This window comes from Ammospiza caudacuta, chromosome 27 (genome assembly GCF_027887145.1).
Source record: "Ammospiza caudacuta isolate bAmmCau1 chromosome 27, bAmmCau1.pri, whole genome shotgun sequence".
Lineage (NCBI taxonomy): Eukaryota > Metazoa > Chordata > Aves > Passeriformes > Passerellidae > Ammospiza > Ammospiza caudacuta.
This window is the reverse complement of record NC_080619.1, coordinates 6,184,786-6,207,839: the sequence shown is the minus strand read 5'-3', so window position 1 is coordinate 6,207,839 and position 23,054 is coordinate 6,184,786. Positions and strand designations below refer to the sequence as shown.

The following is a 23,054-nucleotide window of genomic DNA, read 5'->3' as shown; positions in this document are numbered from 1 at the left end:
TGCAAGGGATCAGGGAGTTGATGGAACCTATCAAACAGAGCTCAGGACAAGGACAAGCCCCAGCGAGCAGCATCTGGTGAAACGAGGAACTGTGAAGGGGCTGCTCAGATCAAGAACAGGCAGATCATCAATTCTGGAGGCTGCACAGTGTGTCACAGCAAAGTGAGCCTGGAGGGAACCTGGGCACGTTATCTGCACAGAGGACACAGCCACAAGGCTTCCCTGCTATTTTTAAGTGTCTGCAAACAGGGTATTCCACAAACAGCTCTGAGCACACGCTCCCTGATTTGGTGTTTTCCTCCCCTTCTCACCAACTGAGCTGATGTGAATGTGCTGAGAGCACAATTCCTGCTGAGACTCCCAGGCAGCAGTTTACCCTCAAACACAGGGTTATTTTTGACTGCCTCGTCCTTCCCTTGCTTTGATCTCACACAGCAATGTGTCTTTCTTGAAGGGTACACTGGGATGTAAACTCTAACATATAAAGGTAATTAAACTAAAAAAAGAATGTAATAAAATTTCTCTGAACTTTAGAGCTTGTAGAACTCTGAATTCCTGCAGCAGCTACATTTTAACCTCCTTATGGCCCAATCAGCTGGAGTTAAGTTATATTGATAGAAAAAACAAGGTGTTTCCAAATTCTTTAACTATTTTCCTCGTACAATTTGAAGCCAAATCCATTCCAACAAGCTCCTGTGTTACTGAAACACAGGGCTGTTTCTCTAGTCTCCTATTCTTGTTCCAAGCTCTTTTAAGATGTCTGTAGTTTTTCATTGGTGCAAACAGAATCTGTTTTACAACATCCCAGAGCTCAATGACATCAAGATAACAACAGCTGGGTGCAAGAATAATCTCCAGCAAGCTCTATCAGAGATGAGGTATGTGATACTCATGGTTCAGACCTTTTTCTTCTTCAGGCAGAACAGCCACTACCCAAAACTCTCAATTTCTGAATGCCCCTGCACCTTAAGCAACGTGTTTTATCTTGAATTCATGTACTGGGGTATCACAGGTGAGTTTTGGTTTGAACAAATCAGGGATGAGCCTGTTGGCCAGAACCTCCTTTCAGACCTTGAAGCAGCCTTATAAAAGCCCAGGGGATGCTTGTAACCATTATCAGGCCATTTCATGAGCCTGTCAAGCTGCCATAACCTGGTGAAAGCCCTGAACCTTCCACATCATTACATGAGTTTTCTCATTTTTTAACTTCTACCATATAAACCTTCAGCTATTTTGTATTTTGTACTTAAAGCCATGCTGCACTGTCAGCTCTAAGACAGAAGGAAGATGATTCTTTCTGAAGAATCATTCATTTGCCCACTCCCCAGAAGCCTTCTGCCCTAATCTCAGTAATGGATTCTGCTCACAAGCCGTGCTCTTCCACCTACTCATTTAGAGCCCTCACTCACCCAATTAAGCCTGTTTTTCTGCACAGCTGCATCAAAGTCCAGCCTCCCTGCCCTGCTTTCTACCCCCTGGAAGCCTCTCCCCACCACCCCAGAGCAGCACACATCTTGGGAAAGGCATTTGCCAGGCTGAATTCCTGAGGATCTCTCAGTTGATGCAATACCAGGGGCCTTCTTGCCACAAACTCCAGACATTCCTTCCTCCAAGGCCTGACATTTAGATGTGCATGCCTGAACAAGTCTCCATAACAATCCCTTCCTCATCCCTTCTCTGCTCTCCCCCATTCTCCCACCGTCTGAGAGCAATGCTAAAAAAAAAAAAACCTTCCACAGAGAAAGGTCAGCACCAAAAAATGATCTTTTTTTAAGGAACAGACTCAATTTTAAGCCTGTTCAGATAGCATCTGAACTAACTTCCTCCACAGGCCACTCCCTTTTCCACTAAATCTCAGCTGTTTTTATCCCCATCCTCAGCTACTCCCAGAAAGAAAATGGGAAGGTTTTAGAAAAATATCAGAGAGAAAGGCTTGAGTGATGGGGAACAGCATCACACATGCAACAGCACCAAAGACTGACTCTAAAGCAAGGTATTGCTCCCTTCACGTTATCATACTGAACCAGGGACAGGAATTACACTCAGCCCATGCCAAACTGCATTACAATTAGTCACAGCTTTGCAATCTGCTTTGGGAGAGAGGCAGGAGGGAAAAGTATCAGACTTCACATCTGCACTCTCTGGTGTCAGAGGGAGCCATCAGGAGGCAAAGCAGAAGCACAGTGCCCAAAGGCCTCCTACCCCATCCCATCCTGCCCTATCCTGCTCCATTCCTGCCCTGTCCTGTTCCATCCTGCTCCATTCTGCCTCATCCTGCTCTATCCTGCTCCATTCCTTTTCCATCCTGCCCCATCCTGCTCCATTCCTGCCCCATCCTGTTACATCCTGCCCCATCCTGCTCCATTCCTGCCCCATCCTGCTCCATTCCTATCCCATCCTGCCCTATCCTGCTCCATCTCACTCCATCCTGCTCCATCCCATCCTGTTCCATTCCTGCCCCATCCCACTCCATCCCTGCCCCAGCCTCCTCCATGTTCTGCTCCATCCTGCCCCATTCCACTCCATCCTCCTCCATTCCTGCCCCATCCCACTCCACCCTCCTTCATTCCTGCTCCATTCTGCCCCATTCTGCTCCATCCCATCCCGCCCCATCCCATCCCATCCCATCCCATCCCATCCCATCCCATCCCATCCCATCCCATCCCATCCCATCCCATCCCATCCCATCCCATCCCATCCCATCCCATCCCATCCCATCCCTACCCCATTTCTGCCCCATCCTGGCTCCATCCTGGCTCCATCCCATCCCACCCTGCCCCGGCCCATCCCCACCCCTCACCTTGTTGGCTCTGATCTGTTTGTAGATGTCCGTCTGCTGCCGGATGCGGTACTCCAGGTCCGACACGTGGGCCTGGAGCCAGTTCCAGCGGCTGACGATGGCGGCGCGGTCTGCTGCCCACCTCCACTCTGCCCTCCGCCTCCTGCAACACACACACACACTTATTCTCAGCGTGGTTTGAATTACACAGCACACAGAAATCCTGGAGAACTGACAGACAGAGCAAAAGCTGCGTTCTGGATGGCAGGACTGATACCATCTCACCACTGCTAATAATTACAGAGGAATTACAGATGTGCTGCAAGGGCCGTGTGTCTGCAGAGCAATATTCCAACATCTGCTGGCACCCACTGACTCAAGTCTTCAAAAAAAGTCTCTGGCATCAGTCCCCAAATCCACCTGAACACAGCTCATACCATGTGGCCACAATTAAACCTCAGTGACAAGTTCACAACCGCCACTGCTGGGGTTTACAAGGTGGAGAGGAACAGGGCCAACCTTGCTGCTCCCTGCAATGGTGTGCTGCAAAGCAACCCTGATTTCTGCATCTGATGGATAGACCAAGCAAATAAAGTAGCCAGGAAATAAAATCAAATGTAATCAAACCACCCTCAGTCCCTACTGCTGCACTCCAGGGCAGACAGGAACACAGAGATGGTGAGGAATGGATAAATCCACAACTCCACTCTCCATGTTAAAAGCCACAGTATCATGAAAATATACCCTAAGCACACTAATTCCTGTGGATAAACATTAAGGTTTCCCAGAAAGGAGGAAAACCCCGATATGGTGTGGAAACAAAGCATCAGCAGAAAGTGCTGACAACTCCAATGTTGCTGCACAAAGCCTTTGCCACATCTGGATGCTTAGCAATTAAGAAATTAATCACAAAATAATTCCCTTTGCCCATCTCCCCCCCTCCTTCTGTGGAGGAATTTTGAACCAGCCAGAGCATGTGGGGCAGGGGAGCCACAGCAATGTCCAGATGTTTCCTCCAAAATCAAACCAGAAAGTCTTCTGCTGAGATTAACCCATTTCAGAGCTGAAACCAGCCACGACAGCACAAGCAGCACGAGGTAAATGAGGTTTTGTACTGAGGCAGCCCCAGCTGCAAAGATGGGAAGAAGCAGAAATCGAGTTCTTCAAAAAATCTGCACCTCCTGGCCCTCTGACCTGATTCAGGCATAACTGCTACCAAATGCACTTACCTAAAAATGAAATAAATACAGAAAAGTCCCAGGGTTATTACAAGTTTCAAATCAACTAATAGAAATACCCTGAAAAGGAGGAGTTGGTTGCTTCAAACTGCAAGTGAAACTCCTGCATTTAGAACAAGACACGTTATCCATATTCCTGCTGGACCCTTGGCTGTCCCTGCAAAGCCACGTTCCCACAAAGAGGCAACAGCAGCCACCGCCTTCTGCCCTCCCAGCCTTCTCCAAAACACCTTCAGGGGTTCAGATCTTTCCCTTTGTAAACCCAGATTTCAGCAGTTTGCTCTTTGGGGAGCCACAGAGCCCTGGGAATTTTTAGAAGGAAGTTTTTAGAATCAAATGCTGCTGAGAGTACACCCAAAGTGCCAATTCCCTAAGTTTGCCTCTCCCAACATTACAAAGCTCCTCTGCCTGCTGGAACACTGGCCTGTGCTGATAAATACAGCCTATTCTTTTGCTCAGATTACACAGAAACTGAGATTAAGTATGAAAAGAATAGTTTAAAACTCATTTAGTTTCTTAAGTGCCATGGCAGCACACAAGCAGCAGCAGACCTGCTCCTCACCTTAAAATCAGGACACATCCTAGCCCAGAAAAACCCACTGGATTTGAACCAAAAATAACCCAAGGAAGCGAAACACAGGAATGCACACTTCATCCTCTGACACCCTGCGGCAGCACTGGAGGAGGGGAAGAGCAGAATGATGGCTCAGCCACACTTTCCAAAACAGCACCCAGTGTAGTGGCTCTATATTTAGAACTGAGCCTTTCCCAGCTCGGTCCCACCCTTCCCTGCGAGGTGCTGGCAGCAACACCATGGGATGGATGTTTCCTCATGGGATCAGCTCTGGGACAAGGACCCACGGATATTCCGCAGCTTTAATGCCTCTACAAGCATTTGTGAAAATGATTCTTTTCTTGTCTAGCTTTAGAAAGGAGCAACCATGCACACAACGCAGAGTGTGATGTCCTGCAGTGACCACAGGGGATGTGAAACCTCCAGTTGCTCTGGGGGAGAGGAAAACCCTGAAAATCCTTTCCTTTCTGTCTAAATCTGAACAGAGCCTACAAGGAAAATGGAGAGGGACTTTCCACAAGGGCACAGTGTGACAGGACAAGGGGGAATGGCTTTAAAGTGATAGAGGGAAGGGTTACATTGGATATTGGGAAGAAATGCCTCTCTGTGACGGTGGTTACACCCTGGCACGGGGCACAGGGATTGCTTAGTTCCATCCCCTGCCATGGCAGGGACATCTCCCACTGTCCCAGCTGCTTTCAGCCCTGTCCAGCCTGGCCTTGGGCACTGCCAGGGCTCCAGGGACAGCCCCAGCTGCTCTGGGCACCCTGTGCCAGGGCCTGCCCACCCTCCCAGGGAAGGATTTCTCCCCAATATCCAATCTCAGCCTCAGTTCCAAGTTCCTCAGGCAGCCCATCCGCCCACCAGCCCATGCTGCTTTCTGCTGAGTCCATGCAGCTGAATTCCAACCAGGCAGACAGAGACAGCCCCAGCAAACTGAGGGAATTAGAGATTAGCAGACTGATTTTTCACCAGGAGACTGCCCTACTAAAGGCCCAGCTGCAAAGTGAGCAGAGCAGGCCCACCAGCTGCTGCCAAACCATCCTGGTAATGACATGGAGCAGCACGGAAAAATGGAGCTAGAACTGATGATTTCAGAGCAGAAAAAAGTTACAGGCTGGAGGGGAGCTACAGTATCAGATCCACCTCTAGGAATCAGCAGAATGAATGAGAAACAGCCTGGAGGGAGGCTGAAACAGGGTCTGGAGGGAGATTGCTTCTGCCACTTCAAGCACTTGAGCAAACCCAAACCATCTTGATGTTCAATGAGGAACAACAGGTCACGCTGCAAAAAACAGTAAATGCCAGAAGAGAGAGAAACTCAACACAGAAACACTGAGGAGCTGTGCAGGCAGCCAAGCAGGCTGAGAGCTGGGACAGCCATGGGAGGGTCCACTGGAACCAGAAAATGCCTTTGGCACTGATGCCAGGAGGTGGCACAGCCCAGGGCAGCTCCCAGAGCTCGGACACTCACAGATTAATGCCACAACATGAGGCAATAAACTCCAGCTTTCCAGGCACTTCCCACATGGTTCCCATCCTCCACTGTGTACTGGTGTACTCCCAGGGGCTCTGCTGTCCCCTGGAATGCAGTCACCTTCCAGGGCAGAGGCCACGCTGGATTCACTCTCCTCTTTCCTGCACAGCTTTGGACAGAGGAAATCATGTGAGAGTGATGAGACTTTCCCCATGGGACACCCAGCTCAGCCTCCCTCACCTTCCAGAAGCAAACTGGGAATGTTTCAGCCCTTCCCACAGAGGAGCCTCACCCTGGCATTGGGACGGAGCCCAGAGGGTACAGGATGGGACCTTTCTTCAATAGGACAACCAATTCAGCTGCTATATTCCACTTTGCTCATGTCCCTGTATATTCTTCACATTCATTCTTCAGCTCACCAAAGTTTACTATTATTATCATTATTATCATTTTTTGGATCAATGCAAGACCAGATCAGCGTGTGGAGCAAGAGTTAAAGCTCTGCCAAACCCACTCCCATGACTACTCTGAGGGAGGAAGAGAAAGCCCCACAAGGCTCGAGAACAATCTCATTAGCTGCTCGTAACATTTCTGCCTGCAAAGAAGCCAAAGTGAACAATTTGTTCAGCTCAACACCCGCCCCCAGCCCTGGACAGAACCATCAGCTTTGAAGGGCTCTTTATTCCCAGCATGTGCTCGGCACTCTGCTCAATCTCCTTCCAACCTCCCCTTGGCTCATTCATTCCCATATTCACACAAATCCAGGACCTCCACGGGCTGGGAGTAAAGGCTTATTCCCACTGAAAAGCCCTCACTGCTCAGGGAAAACTTGGGAGCACAAATCCTAAAGCATGAGCAGGGCTGAGCCAAGCTCCTGCCCCAAGACAGAAGTGCCCAGTTTCTCAGCAGTAAACTGAAAATCACTGGTTTTATTTTTTTTTTAATTTTCCTCCTGTTTGTAGCTCAGACAGCCCTGCTGGCTGTGAATCACCCCCTGCACAAACGGTGCCACCAGCCCTTGCTGGGGTCTGCAATGGAGGTAAGGTCCCAGCTCCAGAGCACTGCCCAAGGCTGGACCAGATGGTCTCAGAGGGCTTTTCCAACTGAAAGCACTGCAGGACTCTGTGCAGGTGGAATCCACAGCCCCAGGTGCTACACCAGGCTGGTGACACAGCATCCCATCCCATCCCATCCGCCTCGGGGTCGGGATCCTGCCCGGAGCACCAGGGTGACTCACGGGGACACTGAGTCACTCCTGCCTTCCCCAGCCCATCCACAACCCCCGTGCAGACACTGAACCTCGAGAGGACAGGCAGCGGCTCCCACCAAGGCCTGGAAATGGCAGAACGCTCTCTCAGAAGTTCTTCTGTGCTGTTTCAAATCCAAGTGTCCCACATCTTCACACCATGACATTTATGCACTGCCCCGAGCATTTATTCAGCTGACTGTCTGAAAAACAGCCATTCCCAGCTCTAGCTGCTCTTGAGCCCTCAGCAGCAACAATTGTTCTGTGACAATAGCCAAAAATCAGGATTTTATTCTTGCAGCTATGCCAATGCAATACTTTGGGCCATGTCTGAACCCTGTTTGGCACCCATGGACAAAGATGTGAGGAGAGAAGGGGAAGGTGAAGGACAGGAGCTTGGATCAGAAGTGCGGTCACCACCAACTGCCTGTTACACCAGGAAAACCATCTCTCCAGAGGCTCAGCAGAGCAGTCAGCTGAAAAACGCCATGTTTTGAGGGAATTTATTGTGCCCATTTTTCAGTATAGTTCTCCACACCCTCATGGGCACAGAGGCAGGCAGAGCAGAGCAGCTTGAACTGTTTGTGTGCAGACTCTGCCTGATCGCCATCACGCCAGAAATTAAGGCAGTTTCTTACTCCCTTGCAGCTAAATCCAGGAATGAAAAGGTGACACTACACCAGGCACCAAAGTTTGCTCCAACTGTGTTCAGTTCATTGAGAATTTTCCCCTTAAAGCTCTGGTTAAAGATGCTGTTCTCAACATTACAAACTATGAACCAAGAATGCCCACTTTTCCCTCAAAATGCCTAAAATACAATTGTACAAACTTACAACAAACATCTTCCAGAAGCACATCCTTTTTTTTGCTGAGAAGGACATCAATATTATAATTTTGCTTTATCAATATGATAATTTTGCTAACAGCAGCTTCCCAGCAGGTCTGGGTTGTATCATTACCTTTCATAGACCAAGATTTTTCACTAGGAGTTAAAACTCTTCTACAAGAAAGCACAAAGTGGCAGAAGCACAAAGCCAAGGTGGGATCTCACCAAGAGATTTATAACTTTTTTCTGGCAAACTCAGGAGCTGAGAGCCAGTGACTCCTGTTCACTAAGAGGATACAGCAAGCGATGACAGAGGTTTGACATCATGAGCACAACCAGCAACAAACACAGGCCATTATCTTGAATATTGCACTTCTATCCTAAAGTTCTGCTTGCTGCCAAAGCAAAGCCCCAGCAGAGCAAAGCAGCTCCTGGTCTCCCTTCATGAGATCACCTCACTTGGCAGCATGGGACGATGTGACTTTCTGGGCTGCTGGAAAACAAGCTTCCCTGAGAATAATGCCATTAAAACATCAAAGAAGAGAAGGAAGGGGGTGTTCAGCGTTCTAAGCTCTTCAAACAAAACTGAGCACAACAGAGAGGAGACAATTACGGCACAGAGTAAACTGTTGGAGAAGTTATTACACTTGTACCACAGCAAAGCCCTTTGTATGCAGCAAATAGAGGAGTTTGGTGTCCAAGTGGGGGAGCGCTCGCTGCAGCCCATTAGTGCCACAGTCCCCGGGGAACAAGAATAGAGACTATGCAAATCGGGATCCATTGTTAAAAGGGAAAATTTATTTCACATTCCTGAGCAGCAGTGTTCCTGGAGCATAACAATTGGAGAGGCCCTTCTGCTGAGTACGGCACATTTTTATGCTCCGCAGTAAATCAATATTCCATAATACAGAAACTACAGAAATTACAGCCAGGGTGAGGATGGCAGCCCTGAGCTTTGGTGAGCAGCACCAACACAACATTGCGTCAGAACAGGACTTACCTGGGACCTGCTTTCACTGTTCAGGAGAGTTACTGAAGCAGAATTTACGGAAGGATTCTCAGGATGTTAAAGCTTCCAGCTCATGCCATAAGGTGAATGGCACCGACAAAGGTGTTTCCTGACTGTGCTGCTCTCGATCTGAACAAGTGCCACCACACCTGTCTCAGTGTCCTGAACTTCCCCACTTGGGCAGTGCCAGCAAAACAATCTCACAATGAGACAGCCAGGAAAAAAGTGGAGTTAATCTCAAAGCAAAGAGCTCTTCCTTGCAAGAGGGGAACTGACTATTCCTTCAGTATCTACCAAACTTCCCAACAACAGAGCTCACTGCACACTGACAAAGGATGCACAAACTTGTTTTCAGCTCAGCCACTTCTGATCACTGTCACTCCAGGCTGGAAGTGAGCAAGGCAACAAATAAAACCTGCTTTCATTTTCCTCTTGGTTTATCTCACAGGAGATAGAGCCTTCCTCTCAGCCCCCACCCAGTAAACACTGACAGAGGAGGGAGCAGCATGGATACTCCCATCTCTCCAGGCATGAAAAAGCAGCTTCAGTCTCTTCACTCCTCATTATGCAGCCGTTAAGACCTGAGGTCAAAGGGTGTTTTGTCATGGCTCATGGGGACCAGGGGGGCTTTTGTTTAACGCCACAGGTTCTGCAGCCCAAGATCAAAATGAAGCTTCGGGATAAGTGATTACACTGAAACAGGCTCAGCTCCAGGCCTGGGAAATTTCTGCACTGCTGGGATGACCTCACCCTCCTTATCTGCTCTTTCATGTCCTGGGAGGAAGAGGAGAGAGCTCAGCAAACACGTCTCCAAATGCAGAATTCCGACATTGTGTTCCTGAATGCAGCTCTAAGATCACAAAACTACACTCTGCTCTCTACCTGGAACACAAAAGCTCTAAACCCTCCTCACAGAAGTCTCCTAAAAAGGTTTTTTCCCAGTTTTCCTCACAGTACATTAGAGCAAAGAGGATTTTAAGCCCACACAAAGTCATCAATCAAGAAGTCCAGAGAATTTTTGACTCCCCATCTCTGGAAATGTTCAAGGCCTGCGGCTCGGAGCAACCTGGTCCAGTGGGAGGTGTCCCTGCCCATGGCAGGGGGGTGAGACTGGGTAAGCTTTAAGGTTCCTTTCAACCCAAACCATTCTATGATTCTAAAAAATATTTTTGCTTGAACCACATAATGACATCAGGACAAACCAAATAGAAGCCAGGGAAGATTTCCAGTAGGAGCAGAAGTTCTCAGCAGGGCCAAACATGACTGAAATGGGCTGGGCTTGGAGTAAAGGAGAATGCATAGTGGATTTTAGGGGACAAAGCAGCACAGAAGCATCAATGCAATACTGCATCAGAGGTATGAATTCACCAAGCAGGTGCAGTCCCAAGGCTCCCTGCTTCCAGGGGAGCAGCAATCTGCTTCCCAGCCTTTGGGAGAGCACTGGGAGCAAGTTCCACGAGCACAACCCCACTCAGGGGCTTGCCCTGATTTCCAAGCCTTCAATCCCAGCAGCTTCAGAGTCATAGCAAAAATGAGATTTCCCTTTCTTTTTTGGCTTGAAGCATGGGGAGGTCATCCCTGTTCAAAGCACCAGGAACACCATGTCTTTTAGGGAAAGAGAACACCCAGTGATGCAGATATTTTCTGTGGCGCTCTGCTCATTTGCAGCCCCTCTTAGCACAAGTCCCCACCCCAGCCTCTCCCAACACAGTTCCCAGCAAAGATCACCTCTTCAGTCCAAATCAGAGCAAGAATAAAGCTACACATCAATATTAAATCTGAAGGTCATTTCGTCAAGGGAAGGGGCAGCCGTGCTATTTCTGGCACCAATCCAAGGAAACTTTCCCCTCTCAACCCAAAGAGCCATTCCAGTTAACACAGCAATAACACATTTCTGGCCTCCAAGCCCTTTATCTAAGAAATGGGATAATATAATCCTGGCTGAAGGACTGCTGCATAGTACAGGAGCATGGAAAAAGTCCAGAGAGAAATGGAAAGGGAGAGCAGGAGACTGGTGTGAGTCACGCTATGCTGGGTTTTGCCTGGAGCCAAAGAAATGGTGGAAAGGGGACATGGAGTATGGGGATGGCATGGGCAGGGAGAAGGGCAGCTGCTCCCAGCCAGGCAGCACCAGAGGCAGCACATCAGAAGGTAAAAATGATGGATTTAGCATTGTGCTCCACCGCAAAGATGCAGAAAGATTTCATGGTACTGGATCAAATCTGAGACTGACATCCCAGGGGGAGCTGCTGGTTTGGGGTGGGTAAACTGGGGGCACAGGAGCAAGGAGCTCTGCCCAGAGCTCTGTCCTGGGGGTGGCTGGAGATGGCCAAAATAAGGCTGTGAAAATCCAGTTGTATTTCCATGAGAAGAAAGGAACAATCTGCATTGTTCGGCCACGTGAAACCCCTTTTATCAGCCACGCTCTGGCACACAAAGGACTGAAGAAACACTGGATTCAAACATCAAATGGGAGCCACAAAAGAGCATCTCTGCTTTCTAAGAAAGGGCTGAGCTCTGACCAGGTGGAAGAATCTTCCAGAAGAGCAACTCTGGCCACTAATGAAGGGTTTTCAGGGAGCTTCCCATCTCATCTGCATTCAACCACCAGCACATGGTGTCACTTCCCTCCGCTCCTCATCACAGCTTTGGCACCAATGGCTGTCTGTCAACACCCGCGAATTTCTCAGGCATTCCTGGCTCCTTTATCAAGTTTTCCATCATTTAATGAATCTCATTTAATAAATCTGCAAATCCCTCTGCATGGTCCCAGAGAGCACAGTTTAAGAGCCACTATTTCAGCCTGAACTACCTTCTGAACGTGTTTGCCAGAAACAATTTTAAACCCCAGCAGTTTGTGGGCAGTAGAGAGGAGTATTTCACCCAACACACGGCAGAGGTGGCACGAGCTGGAGGCTGGAGCCGAACAACAAATGTTGGGTGATTTACTAGGAAGTGATGGAGACAAAAAGGAGCCACTGGGCAGCTCCTCTGAGGGCTGCAGCTGATGCTGTGGGTCCCAGCCTGGCAGGGGATCTGCCTTTGGGACAGGGACCGAACCCTCTCAGGTGGCTGAAGGGGAGCTCAGCTCCTGCCAGAGCTCCACCTGTGCCCTGCTCTGCTGCCAAACCATCCCTCAACACGACCCAGCGAGCGCCCTGTGAAACAAGGGCCTCCCCCAAACAGAGCTGCAGCCACAGGAGGCCTCTGCTGCTCTGGGCTCACAAAGGCCTTAATGTTTAAACGTACAGATCCCCTATTTACTGTGCTGAAAAAGGCAGGGAGTAATTCAAACCCTGGGAGCACAGGAGCGCTGGAGGGGGAAGGAAGGGGGATCTGGGTGAGGCTGCAGAGCTGGGGTGGTCGATGCTCACACACTGAAGGCTGGGGTTTGGACATGACCCATCCAAATCACGGACCCTGTTTGCGGCACGGGACCCTGAGAGAGCCCCCAGCACAAGGACAGCCCCACCAGTGCCACTCCTCAAGGACTCCTTGCAGAAGGGTTTACACAGTGACTCTGGATGATGAATGAACTCTGCAGAGTCCAAGCACATAAAGTCACATGTGAACATGCATTTCTCCTACAGAGCCAAAAGGCACTGGCCCACAAGAGAGAACACAGAACTACCACTGAGAGCACAGTTAAGGGTTAACTCCAGGTAGGCTCCAAGGAGGAAATCCACATCTCACCTGGGAGAAAAGCAAAGAACAAACAAAAAGGAAGAAAAGCAAGAAGCTGATAGCAGAGTCCATGTTTGTATATCCGTGGAGGGAATCTAATTCTTATTTCCTACATCACAAAGGAAGCCTTTCCCTTAGGGAATAGGACACTGCTGAGGTGGAATCCTGACTGAGGGCTCTCATCCATCTTCTGCAACGTGGCAGAGCAGGGGGGAAGAATAAAGTCTTACAGTTTAAAAGGCCCAGAGCTGGGCCCCCAGCCCCACTCTGCTAATTCCCTGCTCCATCACAGATCTGCTGTTTGATCCTGGCCATGGTACTTGACATCTTTTTCTCATCTATTAAATGGCCAGAGGAGTTCTGGCTCACGGTCAAGAGGCTCTGTTATCTGTGGGGTATTTATTGTCCCAGGCACAGGATCACTTTAGAGTGGAATGGTTTTAGCATCACAGAAGACATTCCACTGTAACCATCAATTTACTACCCTCTCTCTTTTCATTAATTAAACACTGCCAAAAAGGCTCCCTCTGATCAGACCCACACTCCCTCCCAGGCACAGGGGAGGTGGGTGAAGAAAAGCAGAACAAAGGGAGGGGTTTCACCTTGTGGCATCTCAGATCCTATAGCTGCCCTCCCCACTGCCAGGCTCTTCTGGAGCAAAATATGTGTCACAGACACACACACACAAATTTAGGAGTGATTATATGGGTTTCATTTCATTTATTGAGATTAAAAGCAAGGGGTCAGCTGCAGGTTAACAATGCACTCATGTAGTAACTCTGTTGTTTGGGCTTTTTATTAGTTTAGCTACATGAGGCATCTTCAGTGTGAATTTGGGGAGCAGGACTGAGCAGCTGTTCCCATGTTACAACTGTTACACCCTCCTGAATGTTTCCTCCTTCTCTCCCTGCAGCTCAGGTTCTTCCCAGAGACTCTGGCTATTCCCTAAAGCTGGGGAAAGGACACGCTGTGTTCAGCAATTCTTTTTGTCCCCTTGTGCTCCATTTTCTTTCTTCAATGTCTCAAAAAAACAGAAGAAAAAACAAACCACAAACAAAACTCAAAAAGCTGCAGCTATTTCTCCCCTTTAGTAATCCTGAATATATTTATTATCACGTCTGACCTACAAAAGAAAAGATGACCTGATCTACAGAAGCCTGCATCAAGCGTTATTTTGCCTTTTTGCTGTTTTGTTTTTAAAATCCACCCTTCCCCCAGAGCTCTGATTTTGCAGCAGTTGAGACTGGACAAATACTTCTGAAGGAAGTGGCAGAATCTCCTAGATGTATCTGCTGAGAAAGCCTCTACCCAGAGGCACCAGGGAAACTGAGGAGGTTTTCAGAACGCTGCCATCCCTTCACAGCCACCTCTGCCTGTGGAACATTCAATTCTGGGCAAAATAAATGAGGCTGGGCAGGAGCAACCTGGTCTAGTGGAGAGTGTCCACTAGAAGGGGATGATCTTTAAGGTCCTCCCAGCCCAAACCATTCCAGGATTCCCCAAAATCAGGCCCACCCACGCTGTGTCTCAGCCCATGAGTGCCAACAGCCATCACACTGCTCCTGGGCTGAGTTTGGGACCAGCTGCAGCAAATCCAAGCCTTAATCCTTGCACATGAGAAAGGAGAGAACGCCAGGGCAGGAGCTGAGGCTGCTGCTGCTGCCCACGACAGGTGTGGAGGCAGAACCTGGATGGGTGACAGGGCCTCAATGAGCCCCTTCATGCCCGGCAGTTCTGGGACAATGAAACCTCTGTCCAAAGCCTCGGAAATAAAGTTCCTCTTTGTGAGAGTTGAACTCTGACAAGCAAGAGCTGCAACCCAAACCCGACTCCACCTCCTGCCAGGACTCAGACAAATCCCAACCTCTGAGTTTGTGCTGTGTCCTGCCTTGCCATGACCAGGAAATTCTCTGCACAGCCCCAGTGTGAAACCACTGAGGTGTCACCAGAGACACCCCCTGATCCCAAAGGGCTGGAGCTGACAAACTGAACAAAGGGGAACGGGAAATAAGTCTGGTCACAATTCCAACACTCCTCTGCAGCCACTGCAAAAGGGGTTGTGCAAACATATTTCATAAATAGGTCAGAGAAATGAAAAAGCAGATGACAGACAGATGGCACGGCAAAAGGAGACGAGGAGGAAGAAGGGGGCAAGACCATCTGAGCCAAGAGAGGAGCAGCCAAGGAATTCTTCAATGAAATCCCAGTTGGATTAAACAGCTCCATGCTCCAAACTTTACAAGAGGTAAAACACAAATAGGAAGTCCACTTTATTTTCACAAGGACCCCATAGATGGAAATCACACCTCCAAGCAGCAGATGCTGTTCACCTTCCAACACCTCAAATTCAGATCATTCCTGGGAATGGAGCCAAAGTGCCCTGGTAATTAGGGTCTAAAGGACAGCATGAATTAAGGGCACACCAGCTTCAATGCTAGCAAAGCTCCCACTAGCACCAACACAACCTTTGTACAAACTTTACAAGAAAAACATCACCTGGTGTGTGTTAAAGGAAATTATTGTACCGGAACATTTAGTGATCCATCAGACTTTATCTCATCTGCAGACACGAATCCCAGAATGGTGTGGGTTGGAAGAGACCTCAAACCTCACCCAGTGCCATCCCTGCCATGGGCAGGGACATCTCCCACTGTCCCAGGGTGCTCCAAACCCCAATGTCCAACCTGGCCTGGGACACTTCAGGGATGGGGCAGATGCAATAAACCCCTCTCATGGCAGAACCAGACATGCCAGAACTGCAACACACTTCGTATTTCCTGTACACATTAAGTTTCTCCACGTCTAAAACTCCACATATGTAGCATAAAATGTGTTTAAATGCTTAAAGATAACTCTCTTTGAAAAAATCTTTGGTACTCGACAGGTTCTTGACCAAGCCATCAGCACGGTTCTCACCCACAGAGCACACAAACCACATCCCAGATGATGAGTAACTGAAAGGACAGACCAGGAACAGGAGGCATTTTGAGTAGTTTCTGCAAAACAAAAATCTAAATAAACCTTGATTGAAGGAACAAAAAGTAGTGAGATGCATCACTGACAGCAAGATGGTTCACTGATACTGACAGCAAAAGAGAGCATGAAAACACTCTTAACACTTCTGACTGTATGCAGCTGACACAAAAGAATATAGGGCAGAATTGTAGTATTGGAATTTATGGGATTTTTTTAAAGATGGAGAGAAAAATGAGTTTGGATCACTAAGGAAAAGCACTGTTGGATTACACCACTAAGAAGCCTTCTTTAAAAAAGAAGGGAGGGGTGGTAAATGATCTATCAACAAGCCAGAAAATTTAAAGTAAAGTTTTAAGTAAATGAGAACAGATTTAAAAAGCCATCACATCTCCAGTTCAAATTCAGGCTCTGTTCAGATGGCAAGAGGCTACAGGATCACACCCACAAGAATCTGGGTTTGCTCCATGGCTTCCCAACCCAACAGGCAAGTGAGGAAACAAGAACTGATGCCTACAAGACCAACCTAAGCAGGAAAAGAATGGTTTCAAAAATCCATTCCAGCTCAAGCAAACAAGCCTTTACTCAGCTAAATCAGCCTCCACAGTGATGTCTTCTCACATAAATGATCTCATCTGGCCTTATGATCCAAGGCAAAAACAAGTATTCTTGACACCAGCTCTCTGAGCTTGCTTGCTTTCTTTTCCTGCCAGTTCTCTCAGGATCATTTTGTCTTCTCCCAGCAATGTTTCTGTCCCATTGCCCAAGGCCCTGCACCACTCCATCCATGTCCTGCTCCTTCCAGGCCAGCAGCTGGAAGATCAACACACACACACCATGTGCTTGTTCAGGAGAATTTAAGCACAAAACATTTTCAGTCCCAGCAAAGTGTCCCCAACCACCAGCACCCAGCAAGTACTCACAGCACTCAAACACTCAGCCCTGCTCATTCTGGTGTGGTTCAAAGAGCCAAGTGTGTGGATCACTCCGTGGAACCAGCCCCATTGTGACAACCAGAGCTCAGCTCTGCACCCACAGCTGGCAGGGAGGAGGCTTTGGACCTAAACACCTTTCAAGAGATGCTCAGGCACAGCCAGAAGGTGCATCTGCCCCTCCAACCTGGAAATCCTGCTGGAAGGGGATGAGGAGCTCACACCTGCTTCACACATTATTCACAGGACAATAAAGAAACTAATTATGTTTGGAAAGTCACAAGTTATTTATAGCATGACAGCAAATTTGTTGCCAGGAGAGCTTCAAGCAGGTCAGGGTTACAGTCCTGCAGTCACCTGCACAGGACAGCCTAAAATACCTGGACTGGCCTACACTTGAAATAAAACTGAGTTCAAACACAGCTAGGGCCTTAAAAGCAATCCTCCAGCACGTATTTGCTAAAAATCTTAATGGAAACATCATTTAAAGACCTTTATCAGAAGAGACAGAGATAAGGGTCATGTAACCTGTGGGTGTCTGATTTAGTACAGGTGAGCTAGGCAGGGAGACATTCAAACACATCATTAGAAAACAGGGAGGTGGAACAGACTCAGAACAAGCACCTCCTCTTGCAGCAATGCCAGTTCTTCACCACAGCTCCAGGCGAGTCACCCTCCCAACACCCCAGTCAAAACTCTGAATCACACCCTGAGACAAGAGCAAACAAGGAAAGTGTCCAGCCCCCATTCACTAGGGAATCTGATTACTCACATTGTCCTGCAGCTAATGGAAAAAGAGACACGGTGTGACAGAGGTGACACAGCCAGACCTGCAAAATCAGTGCTCAGTTTTCCCTCCAGCACCCGCAGAGCAACCCATCACCAGCATCTGCCTCCCTCCCTTTCTGCTGCTCACTCTGTTGACAAAACCCAGAGCCTTTAAAGATGTATTTAGTAATAACTGAACTGTTTTTTTTTAAAGGAAAATGAGGCCTCTGTTGATTTCACAGGGCAGGACAGGCCGCGCCCATCTTCAGCTGTTCTTACAGAAAACGTGTGCAGAAACATTATCAATTAGATAATTGATCAATTGACAATGCAGCAGTGGAGCATCTCTGCATCTGCTCTCCATGCACTTCACAAAGCTACAGAACAGAAAGAGGGACAAAAGTGAGGGAATGGGGAGGGAATTTAATCAACATCAAAATTTATCATGCAGAAATTCTGTTCAATCGCCTGCTATTCCATGATGAAGAGAGCTCACCATGCCTGTCTCAAGACAAAGTGGATAAATCCTGGGGCAGTGAGTAAAACCTGTGTTTTTCTGTGTTTCAATGCTTCTCCTGGATATAGTCTTCCTTTATAGGACAACATCTTCTGCTTCACAACTGAAAAACCAAGAAACTAATTGCTTCAAAACAGCAAAGAATTCCAGAGTAACTATTCCAGACTTTACAATGCTGGTAGGAATAAATTCTCAGTGAATATGGCTTCAAAAAGCACCCTGTGCCCTCTCTTCCTCTTTCAGCTCGCTAAAATAAGACTTAAGAGGAAATCTGCCAAGACACCAAAGAAAAAGCCCACCTCTTCTGCTAAGGGAACTAAGGGAAGCAACAATAACCCTCAGCAAAAGCACAAAGATAAAGGTTTTTAAAGCTGCACCGCAATCTGAGGGAGCCAGGAACGGTTCTCAAGGATATTTAACACCCCATGAAGGGTCCTCCTGCCCTGGGAATGACAGCAGCTCCAAGCTGCCCAATCCACACAAAACAGCAGAGGGCCTTCTGCAGGTCCTGACAAAGGTATCTGCAGAGTAATTCAAATTTAAAATATTTTAAAACAAAAATAATAAAAAAAAATAAAAGTAATAAAGGAAAAAGGAAAAGGCTGTGGCTGCCCCTGGATCCCTGGCAGTGCCCAAGGCCAGGCTGGACAGGGTTTGGAGCAGCCTGGGACACTGGGAGGTGTCCCTGGATGAGCTTTAAGGGCCCTGCCTACCCAAACCAGTCTGGGATTTTTTTATTCTGTAACTGTGTTTCCTTCAGCTACTCAGCTCACCTAATTCTGCCCTTTGCCTGACTAGATTAAGTAATTACCAGCAGTGTGGCAGCAATGGGAGGACAGTGGTTTCTGGAACATGGAATGATGCCAGAAAAGCTTTGGGATCCAGTTCCCAAGCAGAGGGAGGGGAAGCTCACTGCTGCCTCATTTCACAGCAATGACATCAGCCTGAGCTCCCTGGAAATCTGAAGCCTCTCTCCAGGAGGATGGATCAGTGCTGGGCTCAGAGCGGTCACGGGGCTGCTGAGCACATCAGGTGATTCACACACAAAAGGGATTTCATCTTCCTCCACCACCAGCTATTTATTCATATATCAGACATGTATATCATACACGTTACTGTGCGTATAGATATATATATAAATTATTTTATACATATATAATTATTATATATATAATATAACGTCTCTCATGACTGAGTAAACATCACCTAGAAAAGTTTAAGGCTTAACTGCCGGGTTAGTTCATGTTTGTGCAGTGCTTTCAAGATTAAAACACTCTGTGTGCTAAGCATTATCATCAAGTCTAAGAAGGGCAGACTTGGCTCTAGGAGAGATACTAGAATTACATACACACAAATTAAAACACTTGGATTCTTTCCAGACCAGATCACTCCGATTTTGTCTTTCTGCTTGTCAGTACACAGCTCCACAAATGTCTGCTTTTTGGAGACATGGGGCAGAAATCCACACAGTCAAGTTCCTAAAGGCAAATAATATCACAAACCATTCCTAAATGGCAGAAGATTATCCTCAAAACAAGAGGGAAAAGAAACAACCTCATTTTTGTCATGGGATACCCACAGAGCTTGAAAAGTCTCAACTTTAAGGCCCATAAAATTTTTCTGACCTTCACAATGAGACACCAAACCCCTTCAATGAGAAACTTTAGCGAAAGAAAAGATCTAAAAGATTCAACCAAAGTATTATATATAAAACATTGAACATTTATATAAATATTTATGTGTAGTAAGTTCCAAATCGAGATTCAGGCAAGAAGCAATCAAATAAGCTTCCAAGTTTCCACAAAAAGCATGGCAGTCTCATGGAAAGCCACAGCAAGTGGCTCCAACCAAACACCCAGCTCAGGTCTCCTCCTATCTGAACAAGCCTCTCTGTATTGTGCTGGCAGCTTCTGGAACAGAGTTTAGTCTTTAATCAAAGTTTATTTTCCTCTTGCAGAACACTGAGTACTCACATAGCAAAAGCCTTGACAAAATTCCTAGGGCTTCACATTTTTCTTTACTCCTAATGAAAACCAGCCTGGCTGGAGCTGTGAATCTTGTCCTTGTTACTGTGATTCCCAAATCCTGGGATATGGGGCTGCTGCTCTGGGTGCCCTGGGGAGCATCTGGGCACCACTGGCGTGGCTCTCACCCATCCCAAACAGCAGCATGGCTTTATCCTCCTGTGCAAAATCCACCAATTTATGTCACCACAAGTGACACCACAAATGTTTTGCATGTTTGAACCCCAAATTTGTGATTCAAGCCCTCCCCATGGACAAACAGGAGCCATCCTTGGCCTCATGAGAATAAAAAGATGCTCAAGTATTTCCAATCACAGCAAAAAGAAATAGTTGCTGAGGCCACAAATTCCAGCTGCAAGAGTTACTGAGAGACGTATTAACACTGATTTTCCCAGAAAGGTGTGCACCAGTGAAGGATGTAACAGCTTTTATACATTCTCACATGCAGAGAGACATCCAAGTGCTCATGGCACCATTTAAGCATGGTTCTCTATAAAACAGCTTCACTACAGACTCTCTGGTGTTTAAGAGGGAAAGAGCTGTGAAGTAAAATCTTCCCCACGCAGTAAGAATGCAGATATCACAGAGTCTCTCTCCCATATGGATTCTGAACTGTCTACTAAGGAAATTAAAAACTACCCATTAAGCTTTCCTTCTCTGCTTTCAGAGAAACTGGAACAGAAGCAGGGGACTGGCTCTACCCAACAGCTCCAGAGCTGCTGGGGAAAGGTGAACACACAGCTTTGGGGTATTTGGCAAGGCGAGAGCAGAAATAACAGCAATTTATTTCAGGAATGATCAGAAGCACTTTGAGCCATAAGAAATCATCCTCCCAACAGCAGCACCTCCATCACGTGCCCAGTGCATCCTGCAGGACAGAAATTCCTGCTGCGTGGAAGGGAGGAGAATCCACCATGGAGTGCATGGAGTTCAATCTGTGCTGGCAATTCCCAGGAGCTGCAGCTCTCAGGGAGGAGGTTGTTAATTCAGTGCACTGCCAGCTCCAGCAGCCTGGCACACCATGTACCCCTCCTTCAACTCCACACCAAAGCTCCCTGTAAAAACGGGAGATTTAACAGGACACACATGCACAAATCTTCCCCCTGTGGAAACTCAGCTGCTATAAAGGGAGACCATGTTCTGTTACCTGTTCTGAGAATTCTGTCTCCCAGTGACTAAAAACTCCACAAAACCACTCAAATGCCACTGCCACCCTCCTCCCAAATTCCCCCACTCAGGAGCACATCAGGTGATTCACATCCTGATCTTTTTCAGCTTCCAACTGCACCCAGATCCAGAGACTCCCACAAAAGGAATGGGGAAGCCATCAAGTTCAGCTGAACACTCTCCAGGAAATAAAACCTTTGCCGGGGTCTTATTAATTATTTTGACAGGCAGTATTTCTTGCATCAAGATCTTTGCTTTTATGTCCTAGGAGTTAAAGGGATGTCCAGTCTTTATGTCCAAAGTTAGAGCCCAGGTATTTGAAAGAGGTGGTGTTTGAGACCAAGAAGATGACTGATTAGCAGAATTTTTGGGTTTGTTGTGTGTCCCCCAAAAGGACAGAGAACTAGTAGCCTCTCTCCCAAACATCAGAGCAGTAACAAAAAGAGGATTAAAAATGACCAGAATTTTAATAGAAGAAATCTTAGTAGAAGAACATGTCTGTAACTGGAGCACATTACAGTGAATGCAAGAAAGAACTGCAGAGCTGCAGTCTGGATGGTCTGATTTTAAAAAGCACACAACTTCAAAGCACTGAGATATGTTCTGCCATGAAGCAGCACTGAACTTGGCTGCCTTCCCTCCTCTCTCCAAACAGCAACAAAGCAACTCTGTTCTCCCCCAGCAGACAGCAAACACTGGCACATATTTGCAGGGAGACACCTGTTAGGGCTGCGAGAGCTCAGGGAGTGCACAGAGGTGGCCACAGTGACCCAGTGAACCTCAGAGCACCACCGTGGCTCTTTTTGATGCCAGCTCTTCCTCAGCTCAGTGCAAGCAGTGTTACAGACAGCACAGATGCTTTGTGTTCACCAGGGAAGAGTTACAAGAGGATGTTTAGGCACATTCCACAGATAAAGTCTTACCTCCCAGAGCAGCACTTTCCCCTTATTTCCCTAAGGAAAAAAAAACAAAATGCTGCAAAACCCACTTGGGCTTTGGTCAAGGATAATTTATACTTATTTTACTTTAAAGAATCATCTGTGCATGCAAAATATGCCAACTATTCCTGCTAAGAGCCTGTGAAAGCCTCATCCTTGAGAATATGGGGCAACAGGCAATGCTGTTATAAATGCAGCTTGAGACACAGAACATGCACAGGCAATATTTCCTCTCCAGTATATCCCCTTCCATTTACAAGTGTAGCAGCAGATGCCTTCACAGTCTCCAGTTTGGAAGAAAAAAAGGGGAGAGTAAGGCTGATGTGAGCTAAAAAGCAGCAGGTTTTGGGCAAAACTTTCCTCCCCAGAGACACCAGTCCATGATATAGGATGTTGACCTTCATAAGGCAACAAAGAACTCATGGTTTATGTCCTTTGATATAAAAACAGAACTTACAACAAAAATAAAAGCTCCGAGAAATCTATTGGACCTTATAAACAAAGTCCTGGACAAACTAGTAACTGCATTCAGTTTAATTTATTAAGAACAAAATAATTTGCAACCACTTAATTTCATCAAAAGGCTGACTAAGCAAGGCTTACAGGCTGTTTTCTTACTGACAAGTCCCATCTTTAAAAGCCCCTTATCTAACAGCTCTCTGCTTTTGCCACAGCAAGTCAGAAAACTGAGATAAAACACCGGTGGTGCAGAAGCCAGAAACAAAGCATCAAGATACAGGAACTGAACCATGTTTAAACATTTTGCATCCTGCTATCCACATAAAGATAAAAATGCTAGAAGAGATGTTAAACCTTGTGTTTCAAACTTTAGAACAACCTCTAACCAACATGAACTCTACCACACACATTAAGATTCCATATTCAAGCTCTCAAAACACGCT

The 23,054-nt window shown here is 47.2% G+C and overlaps 1 protein-coding gene across 1 annotated transcript in view; it reads right to left on the bottom strand.

The window, feature by feature from the left end:
* KANSL1 (KAT8 regulatory NSL complex subunit 1) overlaps positions 1-23,054 on the bottom strand; it is a 67,484-nt gene that overhangs the window by 17,312 nt on the left and 27,118 nt on the right. Inside the window, exon 3 of the mRNA XM_058820368.1 lies at positions 2,801-2,942. Within this exon, the coding sequence (XP_058676351.1) occupies positions 2,801-2,942 (142 nt within the window). The remainder of the gene's footprint in view (positions 1-2,800; positions 2,943-23,054) is intronic.